Source organism: Sinocyclocheilus rhinocerous, unplaced genomic scaffold (assembly GCF_001515625.1).
Source record: "Sinocyclocheilus rhinocerous isolate Xijiao unplaced genomic scaffold, SAMN03320098_v1.1 scaffold4566, whole genome shotgun sequence".
Classification (NCBI taxonomy): Eukaryota; Metazoa; Chordata; class Actinopteri; order Cypriniformes; family Cyprinidae; genus Sinocyclocheilus; species Sinocyclocheilus rhinocerous.
Genome location: NW_015664983.1, coordinates 13,224 through 28,062, shown reverse-complemented (window position 1 = coordinate 28,062; position 14,839 = coordinate 13,224). Strand labels below are relative to the sequence as shown.

Sequence of the window (14,839 nt, the reverse complement as noted above, 5' to 3'; positions counted from 1 at the left end):
TACATGTTAACCAGGAGTCACTCATTTATAATCGCGGCATCGTCTGATAAAATCAACATGCATCTAGACTAAAGAGCGGCTATGCGGTGGTTTTGCGATTACTTTGTCTCATGCAGCGCACTGCCTAAAGAAAATGAAAATTAGCTTGTGTTTTACTTACCCTCGAAGCATCCTAGGTGTATATGACTTTCTTCTTTCAGACGAATCCAGTCGGAGTTATATTAAAAATTGTCTTTGATCTTTCAAGCTGTTTAATGGCACTCAGCGGGTGTTGCAGTTAAACAGTCCACAAGTCAAATAAAGCTCACGCATTCATAATAAAACGTGCAGCAGACAGCTCCGGGGGATGAATAAAGGCCCCTTGTAGCGAATCCATGAGTTTTTGTAAGAAAAATATCCATATTTCAAACGTAATAAACACTTTTCTCTCACTTCTGCTGACTGTCATCCACTGAAGCAGTTCCGGCGGATGACATAAGACGCGCGGCGTTGCAGTGATTAGGGCTGTCAAAATGACAAACTAAATTCAAATTTTCTACTTAAATATTATCAAAATTCTAATTATATTCAAATTTAAAAGGCATAATTTCAGTTAGGGGAAAAAAAGCTTTTGGCTTCTCTCAAGAGAGAAGAATAGCCACAAGAGGGCGCATTGTGCAAAATATTATGCACATTTCTTCAAAGCGTAATAAAATAACACGACTATCTTTGGGAATAGTGCATAATGTTTAAAATAATGTTTATAAACCATATATATAATTAATAAAGTTGCTTAAACAACTAGAAAAAAACAGCACCATGCATGCATGTATAGTTTAATACAAAGGACCGAAAACCAATCACAAAGAGTAGGCTACTTGATAAATATGCATTCTGTGTGAACGGCTTGGTTTCAGTTGACGTAAACAACATCATCTCCACACTGATGCTCTCGTTTTCCGCAATATATCGAATGAACAACGTAGCAGCTCCGCATCTAGTGGGCTCAACTGGATAGGCTAACAAAAGCATTAAAAAGCAATGACACTTACATCGTCGTCGCATTTCGTGCGCCACTGATAGCCTGCCTGGCGGCTGACGCAGACCTAAAATTCAAATGCAATGTTTTTGCATTCTTTTTTTAAGGTATATCTAACATTTTGATGATCTAAATATTCTTAAAAATTCAAAGTTTGTTGTCATTTGGAAGTGTGTAGGCCTTCTTGCATTATTATGCTGTTACATTATGATTATATATTCAGTGGCATAAAATGGTCTTTAAAATGGCAATATCGCTTATCGCAATTATTTCTGGGGTAATATGTTGCACAACAAAAAGTTATCATCATGACAGGCCTACTCGCAAGACTAGCATATCTCAGAGGTGCGTGCGCTGCACATACGTCATACGTCGGAACTGATCCGCGTATGATAGATAACGGAAGTGAGAGAAAAGTGTTTATAAGCCAAGGAGAACAGTCTACTGTGCATGCATATATGAATTTACACTAGAGTTCAAACCATTTTGATAAAGTGTTGGTTTTAATCAGTAAGGAAGCATTAAATTGATCAAAAGTGGCAGTAAAGACATTTATATTGTTACAAAAGAATTCTATTTCAAATTAATTCTGTTCATTTGAACTATTTAAAGAATCCTGAAAAATATGTATATGAAAAATGGATTTCAAAAGATTAAAAACAATGAAGCACACTTTAAATGAAAAGTGATTAAAAAAAAAATCATACAATCAAGTTATTGACAAGTATTAAATATGAGCTGAAGAAACCTACCTTCAAACACACACACACAATATGATTTGAGTGGCATACACCCCTTTCAAAAGATAATGTCAGTAATGGAGTGTCTTACACTCAGTAAGTTCTCTTCAAAAATATTTGCATGGCCCAGTTGAAGTGCTAATGAAAGTCAGATGGGGTTGAGTGTCTTCACACCTCTGCAGATGGCACAGGATTCAAGAAAGCATCACCCCACTGTGGTTTACATTGTTTACCCACCCTCCCACTCATTCTGACTAAACACACACACACATAATGAAATACATGGTGTGATGGGAAATTGGGAATACTGCTGAATAGACCTAAAATGACCAACCGCAGACATTAGAGGGATGTGTTTTCTGTGTGCTCTTCACGGAGATAAGCAATTAAGTAACCTTTAACCTAACGGTTAAAGTTCTTGGCTAACATAAAGGCTGCAGGTTCAAGCCTGTGTGTGAATGTAGAATTGATATCCTTGAGCAAGACCGTTCATCCCAGGGGCACAAGATGGACTGTCATTAGTACAGGTCACTTTGCATGGGGGAAAAACATATGGCACTAAATAAATAAAGTACTTTGCTTTCTAGAAATATACAAAAATCCGATACGTTTGTGACCTTTAATGCAGAAAACGGAATCCATATACATGAATAATACATTTTTTTTATAATAATTAAAAAAAAAAAAGTCACTGCAGATGGGACACTTTGCATAGCATTCAGAAGAAAAGCCTCAGCTTTGATGTGACGTTTTAACCCTCTTTTCCTGAGAAAACCCCGTTTAAGTGCGTGTAGCCTACAACAGTCTATTTTAGACCATTTTTTTTTCAAATGAGGGACTATAGAGATTTTAATTACAAAAGTAGGTAAAATTAAGTAATACATCCATACTAGTTTAAATATCGTCCTTTAAAAACGGAAGAAAACTGTTTTTAAAAACCACACGCTGCACGCGCATCATCTCGACTAAAGTTTCCATAACACGTGTTAACCGTGTACATTTCCACACAAAGCAGAACAATTTACAAAACTAAATCTTTATTATACACACACTGTCGCTTATTTAGGCAGATAATGCCATTGTTTCATTTGTCTTAACGTTACTTTTTCTTTTTTAGTTTCTCTGTACAGGTATCGGTATAACCTTTTCTCTCAAACTGGAGCTCCACCCAGAGCTCAACAAAAGACCTCATGACCCACCAACAACACACCAGGCTGCAGGCAAGCTTCACCAACCACAATAACACACGGTAAACTTTATTTGCAGTGATAAAATGTCAAGCGTTGTGCCTTAAAAATGACAAAAAGCATCTCAACATGGCTTGAAAACGCGTTGCGTGCATATAAGAGAAAGTTTCATTCATTGAAAAGTCGGTTGGTGCAACATGAAACACGGATTATTTCTACTTTCTACGCGCAAAAGTATGAGCATTCGTCTTTAATAAAAAAAAAAAGGGAGTAGTAAAACAAAGGACGCATCGACCCTAAAACCAAAATCTCAGAATTTACAAATCACAAGAACCAGGTGAAAAGGAAACACAATGGCTTTCTCAAAACCTACAAAAACAGTGCATTTGGCCATCAGAAGTACGTTTAGTACTAAATTATATACGACATTTTTGATTCTGAACATGTCTGTGATTTCTGAAATGATAGGCAGTTCGTTCTGATATGAAAGTTACACTTTCATGCATCTGAATTCACGCGTTTCAGTGCAATGCAAAGAAACATTAAACGCCATTTCGTGGTTTAACTGACGTTAAAGTACACAAACTATAAAATCATTCAAGCCTTACCTTACTTCTCACTTCAGCAGATAAACCATATGCAGGGCCCTTGTTGAACTGAGCCATTGTTTTTTATTTCACGTCCTTTCGCACTAAAGAAATGATCAGAAATCTCCCGGTTTCCGATGTGGTTCCTCTTATTCAAGAAAAGATGCTTTGCACAACTTAAAAAGACAGCAGACACGTGAGTTTAGGCTAGTCAAATATGACTGCCGATTGCCCCAGCTGAGCGGATGCACTTTTCAGGAAAGTAATTACAGAGCAGCGCAGCAGAAGGTTTGCTGAGTGTGAGCGAGTTTAAGTTGTGAATATTAATTAGGTTCCGTGACGCAGCATAGTGTACCTTCCTGATTGGCTGAAATGCAGATGTTAGTTTGTGGCGCTAGTGAAATAGCTGAGGTGGACAAGTAGATATAACTGCAGACCGGAGATCTCCAAAATGGGGCGTGAACTCCAAAAGTGGGCAGAACCTCCAAAATGGGGCGGGTCTCCTCGCGCAAAGACTTTCACCATTGGCTCTGGCGCTCCAGCCAATTGTTATTGACTTACATTTTATCGCATAATCTTATTAACTGTTTATCTCCTGAACTGCATCTTTCTTTACCACGCTATTCAGCGCCAATCACGCCGTGCAGTCAATTTCACTGGTTAAGGTTAGGGTCAGGTGTGGGGTAGGTTTAGGGGTTAGCATTTTTTGTAGCATAATGTAGGAAATCAACGCTTCTTCTTCTTCTTCTTCTGTTTATCGGCGGTTTTGGCAAACCAACTTAAAAGGTGCATTACCGCCACCTACCTACAATTTCAGTTTGTTTATTGTGAAATAACTCAAACACATATGTTTTTTTTTTCTTTCCTCTGATAAGCATTGTTCAGGGCTGCCATTCCCAAAAGCTTTAATGCTTTCTTATGATACTTTTGGGAAACGCAGCCCTGTTTGAATGCACTGTCAGAAGTGAGTGAACGCTCTCTGTGATGGATTGGTTCTGTCTTGCAACATTTGCGTGTCCGGATGAGCAGGAAAATAGTTCTATCCTACACAATTATTCGCTAACATAGGTTATTCGTCCAATTCAAGGCATATTGTACGCAAAATTTCTAACCGACATGCACTGCTTCAAGTCAGCCGCCGATCGGTTTGCGCGGCGCCGCATGAAGTCAATTAGAATATCTAATTGAATATCAATTAATTTGCGTGCAGAAGGTTACCGAGCGAGGTCAGCTGACTCTATTAAAGTAACCATGAAATCAAAATTGAAAATTCTTATTTTTTAATGGAATACTGTAGTGTTTATTATAAATAATTTATCCATGCACTTCATTTTTTTTTTTTTTTAATTCATGTGCCCTTTTAATCTTTAATCAAAAACATTAACTTCCCCTCCCCCTCAAAACGACTCCTCTACTGTTTTGATCACGAGCTATGGCGCACTAAACATTGAAAAGATATTAGGATATTACGACAACATTACTCTTAGAACATCGTAAACTAATTATTATTTTTTTCATGAATATGACAACCTGATGGAGGATGCACTCAGTCATTCAGGCAGTCTCTGCTAGGGTGTCGGCGGTGAATCCAGTGGAAATAAATCCCCCACAACTAACTACAAACTGGCATTCAGATCTGCCTCCATTTTGTTGGCAGCGCCCCAACTTCCAACGTTCCAATCAATTCCCGAAGGATGAAATCAAGTCCCGCCCTCTCATTTTAGATGCCGTTTCACTCGGATATATGTCACAGCAGAGAAGAAAAGACAATCGCAACTTCCGTTTCATGCCGACTTTAAAGGCAGGGGCGCGGGAAGATGTTTTAGGTTGGGGGGTGGGGGGCGATAGAGGCCATTTACACTAAGTGCAAATAGCAATAGATGCTATTTATACTATGTTAAAATAGCAGGATATTCTGCTAATTATTTATTGCAAATAGTGGCAATTATCTGCACCTCAGCATTGTAATACATTATAAAAAAGTATGCAATAATAACTTGAGTAAAAATTATTCATTTTAATTCAAATTATTAAATGGATGCCACCTTATTGGGACAAGCCCTCTACACCAACCCTAACCCTACCCGATACTTTATTTCCAACTTTTTGATTATTTCCTTCATTTTTATTAAAAATAAATGCTTTTCTGATGTGATGTGATTTGAAATTTGAAAAGGGAGAAAAAAAGTTTGATTCGAACCCGGGTCGATCGCGTCAAAATGGGTATGGCACACACTTTACCATCTACGCCACTGAATTTGACGATTGATGACCATCTTTTGTAATGTTGACTAGCCCAATCACACGTTGGTGGGTGGAGTTATTTGCACTTTTAGTGTAAATAGACACTCCGATTTTTTGAAGTCTTGAAGTTATTGAAAGCAAATGCTGCCAACACAGTAGGGGAAAAAAAGTGTCACAGACAAAATAAAAATGTTGTACAAAAATTGTATTTCTTATTTTTATTCGACTTGTCAGGATACAATTCGTTCAACATTTACAACAATAGGGAAAAGTGTCACAGAGAAAAAAAAAATAAAATGTAGGTTGTACAGAAATAGCCTAGCTATTTTTATTTGTCTTGTCAAAATACTAAATTCGTTTAACATTTTGCTGTACACACAGTAGGAAAAGTGTCGCAGAGAAAAATAAATACGCTACGACATCTGTCATTTAAAATGATAGGCTAAGCAAAATATAAACAAATCCCAGTTGAGCGTCCTTCAAGGACAGCGCAGCCACACTTTGCTCCATCCTTATTCTGCTCTGTCACTCATCGACAATCTGCCTGTTCTGTCTGAGGACCGTATTTACCACCGTTAGGCTACAGCCTGCACGGAGCATCGTTATTCACATGCTGCGCACAGACCTCGCAAATAAAATGCGTTACTCAGAAAGCGCTGGTTCATGCATAACAGTCCTGAGTGCAGGCTGTACCGGTGGTCAATAAGAATAAAGGACAGATATGTTGTTCTGAAAGGACGTCGGGAACGGGATATTGTTAGACCGCCCGCTCCCGTTCAAATTACACCAGAGTTACCGACCGCGTTTTATTCGGGAATTTAATCCCATGTCGCAAGAAATCTGGTCGGGTCCCACGGGAGAGCCGCCGGAATGCAGACCTCTAGCTGCAGCACCCTTAGCACCCCCACTTCCCGCGCCTATGATTAAAGGTCACATATTTTACACCTTTCTGGAGTTTTATTTTGTCTTGATGTCCTTAAGAATATATATTTGCGGTATAAGTACCAAAAACCATCTCAATATATTTTTACAGCTCCTCTCTCAGGAGCTCTGCAAAGAACATTAATATTCATGCACCTCTCTTCTGATTGGCCTGTTTTTTTGAGTGACGCACGGCCAGGCCAACCACAGGTAACTAGGGTCATGTATGCTGTAGCCTGCTGTGGATTGGTGATACTCAGAAGTAAGGTCAATAGAAACACTGGTAACGATGGTCACTGCTGAGGGAATTGTTGTCCGGCCTTACATGTTTGAGCCGAACTCAGACCCCGAATCGGCGACGACAGGAGACAACCAACCACCTCCTCAAACGATGTAATGATGTAGTTTCCTGACATCGAGCCTGAACAGCGTTTTCTCGACATGTTTCCGTGTTGTTGTTGCTCAGCAATGGCATGGACGCGATGTTGTCTGGGGGTTTGGCAAAAGGAGAGTGGGACGGTGGGCGGTGCTCGGGGTGGTGACTGAAGGCGGTGACTGTGTAGTTTTGACGTCACCTTTTTACGGAAGTCACAACGGCTCATGAAAAATCACAGCTGCTTTATGCAGGCTGTGTGCATTTGACTGTGGATTGACTGTTTTGAAACTTATATGGTAGTTACATAGCACCTAGACCTCAGTTATCATGAAAAAAGCCAGGTAATTTCAGTTTTGACAATATGGGACCTTTAACATTCGTAACCGCCCTCGTCGTAGTACAACTTCTTGTAATTATTCATTCCTTCAAAATGTAAAATATTAAAACAATTACAAACTACTACAGATTAATGATATGTAACTGAAATAATAATTTGAATAAAACAAATAGAGAAACGTTTTTCTAAAATAATAATAATTTGAATCCCTGTTCAGTAGGCTATGCCACTTTTATTAATATACCTGCTGTGATCAAAGCAATAGAAGATCGTTATTTGTGAATTTATTATCAACATATGTAGACTGTTTAACACATGCTAAAAATACCTGAAGGTGGTGGCCTTGATTTTATGATTTTTTTTTTTCTGTGGGACATCCTGCATGTGGAGTTCAGCCTCCTGTCACCATGTTTCCTGAGCCTCTGTTATCCTGAGACACTGCTGTCCATTAACAGGAAACAACAATAAAGACTCAATGCCACGTCATGTTATAGCCTACTATAGTTACTTTTCTCATCACCTGAAATGTCTTTCACTTCTGAAGACGAAAGATGCGTCAGTACAGACATACAAAACTGTTTTAAGCCCCCTTTATAATCAAAATGGAAAGTACCATCATGCCTCTAGACATACAATTAATTAAGGACAAGTCAAAGCATGCATACTAATGATATAGTGGACTGGTGTTTAGCCCATCACTATAGCGATCAAACAAAGAAACTGTCAGAAAACAAGGTGTGTTTGCAATTGTAAGTGATTGTTCCCAGACTTTTGGTTGAAGACAGGAAAAGCACAAGACCTATTTCCACTACATAACTGCTTAAACCTGAGTAATACTTTACCATTAATATCTGCATATGGGTTAGTATCGCATTTATATCAGTAATGTATGGAAGCCCATTTCTGCCACAAAAAAAAAACATGCTTGGGCAAATCATGATTATGTGATAAAAAGCTAAAATTATAAGTCATAAATGTGAGATAAAAAGTCAAAATCAACATAAGTAGAAATAATGACATAAGTAACTTTGTCACAATGACTTAACTAAGACTCAGACTTTTTATCTCTTAATTATGATTAGTATGGTATAATTTTGACTTTTTGCCATAATTGTTTTTTTGTCAATTTTTTGTCATAAGTATGATTTTTTTTCTCTCATAATTTCGACTTTGTCATAATTATGACTTGTAAGTTTGAATTTTTGCATCAGTCTTTTATGTATAATTTAGGTTTTTTTTCAGAAGTGTGACTTTTTATCTTGTAATTTCAGCTTTTTATGTCATAATTATGATTTACCAAAGCATGTTTTTTTTTTTATGTGGCTGAAATGGGCTTTCATAGTAACAGGAGAGCAACTGACATACGAACCCAACGGTCACAAATGGATTCATTTGTTTAAACTCGTTATAGTTTGCAGTCATTAAGTAAATCATGTTTGCAGTCTTTCAGTAAATCAACAGGTTACGTGAAACCATTAATATTTCACTCAACAGGAAATGAAAAGGGATGTTTTGTCAGCAACAGAAATTCCAACAACAGAACAGAAATGTTGTGTCTGGAGTGTTAATTTCACTCAGCGTCTTTGCTTTTAGTTTCCATTGTCCTGTTATGTAACCCAGAGCTGATAAAGTGAGAAAAATATTCTACAATACACATTTAAGTACAACATCCCTTTTATTTTCCATGAGCAGAACTCTTCTGGGGTGAACGGTTCATCAAACAGGAATGCCTTGTTGCTCCATCCCTGAGGCATAACATCCAGATGGACTCAACAACAACAACAATAACTGTGCTTTAGAGGGGATGGGATGTTATTACCTGAAGCTGCAGGGCAAGACTAACCGCTCTGACCTAAACTTGCTCCATTATGGCTCTAAATACAAGAAACCCCTAGAGTGTTACTGTTGGAGTGATTTTAAATAAGGCTAGGGTTTATTTTGTTTGGTAAATAGTAATAGATCTGGTTTGAGCTTAAGTTCAGGCTGAGGATTCAGGAAATTGAGGATGACAGGGCTGACCTTGCTAAATATACAACATTCGTTTACCAATAGTGTCCTTGTTCAGATAGTATCAACCACCCTCTCCTGGTCTAACACATATGCCTGAAGCTCTTTTGCTACCATGGAGAGAAGAAAAAAAAGATAGTCAGTTGGACGTCTCACTCCATCTAGTGGTTCCTCTATGCAATGAAGCTCAGTAGGATTCAAACATGAAATTACACTCGACAACTGCATACAAGAGAAGGCACTTACTGAATTAATATGGAGAGTGGAGAGGGAGAAGGCTGTTGGATTTGCATTTGCAATCTCTCCGCCATCCTCTCCTTGGTGAACACCTGAGATTCGCAGATCTCTTACCCTGCGTTTATCCTCGTATCCAGCTGTGTCCATGCACACTCTTCATGGCCAGTTCAACATGGGTCTTTCATAATGGAAAGGGTAAGTCTGATCATGCATTATGTTGACGTCATTACTTTTTAAGGAAGCATGCAGTCATTTCATAATCACCAAGAAGCAGGACAGATTGAGCTGTTGCAAGGGAAAATGAATTGCAAAAGAAACTGAATGACTTAATCAATGAATCTGACAAAGAAAATGATAAAGATAGCATGTCCTACTGCATTATTTTCTGATTATTTGGCCCTTTTTTGTGTTTTACTCCTACTACGCGTGCACTTACACACTCACATTTTTTAAATACATTCCTTTCTTCTCTGCATTTCTCCTCTTTTCTAGTTTGCTTCTCAAATACACCTGGCAATGTTTATTACAAATGTGTTGGTTCCTTGACAAATTGGTTTTGTTCCTCTTTTGTGAGTCACTTCAGATAAAAGCATGTTCTAAATGTAACTGTACATGTCATAAAAACAGTAGAATTCAAATCTGACAAGGTCACGCTGGCTTGACTTCCTCCTACTATCAGTTACCAAAAACATTGAAGCTTGATGCCTTTTTCAAGGGTACGAGGACAGAGCAGAGGAGTGGCCGTGTCCCAGTGGACCATAACAATGCCACATTGATCAAAAGCATTGATTTCCTGCTGTTTCATTTCGATCGGTGTCCATACTGTAGAAATGTATAGCCGGAGTAACATGTACACACTCCCTCAGCCAGGATAGAAGTTTGTGTATGCAGCACAAACCCACCCAATCGGCTGTTTCTTACAGGACGCCGAGATCTCTGGGATTCGGATGCATTTCAGATTGCACAAAAGCCACGCGTGGCTCCTATAAATCACAGATGGAGTAATCTGAGACGTGTTTGAGTCGGCTGACCTCTGGATGGCTGTGATGCTGTGTCAGCACATATGCAAAAAAAGCCTCTGTATACTAGGGGATTTGGCAGTAGAGAGGTACTGCGGCAGCTCAGGTGATGACTAGGGCTTTTATGCTCGCAACTGGTCTGGAGTAAGAAACATCTGATTTTGTTAAAGAGTGCTGTGGGGTAGGGGGGTGATCATTACGTGTTGGGTTGGGGGGGTTGTCAATAGGAGATTTATTGCTGAACGTTCGTTCCATCTCACTCTCGTCTCTTTCTTTCTTTAGGGCTCAGCAGGCATGGAGCCTCTCAGCCTGCAGGTGCTGGTGGTTGTAACAGGGAGCTTCCTGGGCTTCCAGTGGCTGTTCCACAGAGGTAGCCCTTGGTTGTCTGAGAAGCTCTGCAAAGGCTTCCTGAGGCTCAGACCTACACAAAGGACAGAGTGGAACTCCAGGTGTCAGATTTATCTTCTAAAAGCACATTTTATTATGCACTCTTAACTAAAATTGGAATATCTAAAAACTCTTACTGTTTTTTTCTCTCTCAAAGGGCCGTCTCAACGGTACACGCCTTGGTTGTGGGACTTTTCTGTCTCTACATATATATCTTTGATGAACCTATCCAGAAAGACCCAGTCTGGTGAGGATTTGAAGATGCAGTCCATTACAAATGTGTTTGCACAACTTATGCAACATAGTGTGGTTTCTGTCCTGCAAGTATAATCTGAATCAGATGTTTTTGGTGGTCTCACAAACATTATTTATCTTATCTAACCTCTAATTTGTGATTACAGGGGAGATGCCACACTGGTGAAGCTAAATGTGGCCATTACCTCAGGCTATCTTATATCAGGTGGGTGGAGGCTTAATGTGATGCTATATCTATTAATTTACTTAAATAAATAAAAAATTTAGTTTATACACTTAATTATTTGAATACATTTCTTCTAAGATTAACTTTTTTCATTTCTGAATTAAAACTCATTTTAATTTTTTTATTTATTTTTCAGCATAATCGTTTATTATTATTTCTTTGAAGAAAAATATTTTAACAAAACTGCTTCATCGCAGTTTAAAAATCTATTTATTTATTTGCTTGTTTATTGGAAATAATGATTAAGATGTGTACATTAATTTATTTAGTAAGGAAAATATGTTTTTGCTTTTAACTTGATGGTTACACTCAGAACATTATCTGTTTCTTTTTTTCAGATCTCCTGCTCATGTTTATTTCATGGGAGTCAATTGGAGAGAAATATTTTGTCATACATCATTTTGCTGCTCTCTATGCATACTACTATGTGCTGGTAAGTTGTCTTCAGCGGGTCTGGTGTACTATTACTTCCTCAAGATTTCCAAGGTCATTTTGTGCTTTTTTTCCCTGCAGAGTCAAGGAATATTGCCTTACTTTGCTAATTTCCGCCTGCTTTCAGAATTCTCCACTCCCTTCGTGAACCAGCGGCAAGTATGACCTAAAAATCCACCTAAAAGCATGCAATGAGACTGTTACAGGAGCTCATTTTCTAATTGCATTATTTTTGATGTCTTTCAGTTGGTTTTTTCGCATGTTGGGCTACCACAAACTTTCCAAACCGAGTCTGGTTAATGGTGTCGCCATGACTTTTACATTCTTCTTGGTGAGGATCGCAGTCATTCCAGGCTACTACAGCCATATGTACTTGGTCTTTGGTACGGATGACTTCTACCGGTTACCGCTTTTTGTGCTTTTTTTCCCTGCAGAGTCAAGGAATATTGCCTTACTTTGCTAATTTCCGCCTGCTTTCAGAATTCTCCACTCCCTTCGTGAACCAGCGGCAAGTATGACCTAAAAATCCACCTAAAAGCATGCAATGAGACTGTTACAGGAGCTCATTTTCTAATTGCATTATTTTTGATGTCTTTCAGTTGGTTTTTTCGCATGTTGGGCTACCACAAACTTTCCAAACCGAGTCTGGTTAATGGTGTCGCCATGACTTTTACATTCTTCTTGGTGAGGATCGCAGTCATTCCAGGCTACTACAGCCATATGTACTTGGTCTTTGGTATGGATGACTTCTACCGGTTACCGCTGGGGGGCCGCAGTGCCTGGGTTATTTCCAGCGTGTCTTTGGATGTCATGAACATCATGTGGATGCGCAGAATCATCCGCGGATGTCTCAAAGTCCTTCGCTCGGCCTGGTCGAGAAAAGCAGGAACTGAGATGGAACTAGAAACTAGAAAGACAGACTGACATGGAGATACAGACAGAAAATGAACACATTAGCACACAAACCTTCCAACTCGTTTCATGTCTAACCTGATGCTGGAGTGCAAATGCCATATATGTTTTGATATTCATGCTGCTGTAATGCTGTAGCATCATAATTATGAGTTTTAAACTGACAGGTCAAGAGCTTGGAAAACCATTTATTGTATTAATAATGACTTACATGATGTTATCTTTAAATATGGGCTCAACAGGAGGAATTCAGTCACAGGCACTCTAAAGAAATCAGGTGATTAAGAGGCATGATGAGACGGATCACAATCAGGACAACAGTTGTGGTTGCACTATTTATTATGAAGCTGCTATTAAGATCAACCAACTTGCCTTTATGAATGCAATTAACAAATCAACAGCACATCTGAACTTCCACAAAGATACACAGTGTGTGTCTATAGACCATGATAAACAACTTTTTGAGTACAATATGGATAGGGTTATACAACCAGAGGAAATATAATGGCCATTATAAATGTAGTGGAAATGTATGGATGAAAGATCCTGCCTTTGCAGCTCAGCACTGCAGCAGGATATCATACTCAAGAAACCATGCATGTCTACATGCAATTATTGCATATATGGAGAATACTATATGGAGATTATTATGTATGTCTGGAATGGAAAATGTATCAGGTGACACAATGTTATATAATATGTGTTTCTGAAAATCTATAACTGCAGCCGTGTATAAGCTTTTTGCTTGTATTAAGTGGTTTGTTGGTTGGATTTGGAATGATGACAATAATTATACAAGCTTCAATAAGCTAAGGCTTTTCAGGTTATTTATCATTAATTAAATAATAGATATATATGCGGTTAAAATCAACAATGATATGATTCTTGAAAAAGGTGTATGAGTTATTCCGACTGGAATGATTTTCTACAAATTATGTGATGTCAAAAATTGCTCATGTAAGTAACCGAAGATGTGTGTTTCTGCAGTGTGACAATGTTTTAATCTGAATAAACAACTTGGTTTTAACACGTTGCGAATCATTTTTCAGTGTGGAATCACTATACTTGTCACTGGAAAAACTTCCCCAGGAAGCAATTGATGAAAAAGATTAGAATATTCATTGAATAATATAATTTAATTAAGTTATTGATTCATGATGTACTTTTAATTAAATTAGATAATGTCATATTTAAATAAATTATAATAAAAAATCTAAACTCTCCAATACTCTAGGGGGCAGTGTGCATGTGGCTGCCCGACTGTGCCACACACACGGCGTGATGCAATTAGCCTTTTTCACACTTCCGTGTTTCTGGCTTCCGGATTGGTGCTTGCAGGGTAAAAGTTTTTCCGGTGACAATTGCGGCCGTACTTAACAAGAATGAGTTTGAGAATCAAAGTATTTTTATACAAATTAGAGATGAAAATGCTTGAACTGCCGGTACTTTACTCTACAAAGCGCAAACATTTCACAATGAACTTTTTGCGTCAGTTCGGGTCATCAAATACAAGTTTGTTTAAATCTAAATGGTGGCAGTTATAATTCAGTTCGTTTTGCCGTTCTGTCCGTTTGGTGCTGGCACTGCATTAGGACTCTCCACGTGAATTTTTTTCCACTAATTATTATTATTATAGTAATATTGTATGTTCTACTTGCTCTCCTTTGCATTATTAACGTGATGGCTTAAATGTACGTTGTATAATGTGCCCTGGGAAATAAATATTAAACAAGAGATGACTCGGATTCATGACTTTATTCCTATTGTATCAGATTACATTGTTGTGTTGAGTTTAATATGCTTCAACCAGTCCGGTTAGAATTGTTTAATGTATTCTTGGAAAAAATGTGCATCTGGACATAAATGTTGTCATTTTTAAGTAATTTATCATGTCGTGATTCGAGAGTAAATTGAGATAATACGCTCAAATGTACCGGAGATCAAAGACTATATA

General features: G+C 38.2%; 2 protein-coding genes across 2 annotated transcripts in view; one reads left to right on the top strand and one right to left on the bottom strand.

Moving 5' to 3' along the window:
• Nucleotides 1–3,860, bottom strand: part of LOC107730489 (calponin-3-like) — a 19,206-nt gene extending 15,346 nt beyond the window's left edge. The window contains exon 1 of the mRNA XM_016541333.1: nucleotides 3,554–3,860. Within this exon, the coding sequence (XP_016396819.1) occupies nucleotides 3,554–3,610 (57 nt within the window). The 5' untranslated portion in view covers nucleotides 3,611–3,860. The remainder of the gene's footprint in view (nucleotides 1–3,553) is intronic.
• Nucleotides 3,861–9,632: 5,772 nt separating this feature from the next.
• LOC107730492 (transmembrane protein 56-B-like) lies at nucleotides 9,633–13,740 on the top strand. The gene is made up of 7 exons (XM_016541335.1): nucleotides 9,633–9,849; nucleotides 10,956–11,122; nucleotides 11,218–11,307; nucleotides 11,462–11,520; nucleotides 11,880–11,974; nucleotides 12,055–12,128; nucleotides 12,573–13,740. The coding sequence occupies exons 1-7, from the start codon at nucleotides 9,841–9,843 to the stop codon at nucleotides 12,895–12,897; spliced, it is 819 nt and encodes a 272-aa protein (XP_016396821.1). The 5' UTR covers nucleotides 9,633–9,840; the 3' UTR covers nucleotides 12,898–13,740.
• The last annotated feature ends 1,099 nt before the right edge of the window (nucleotides 13,741–14,839 follow it).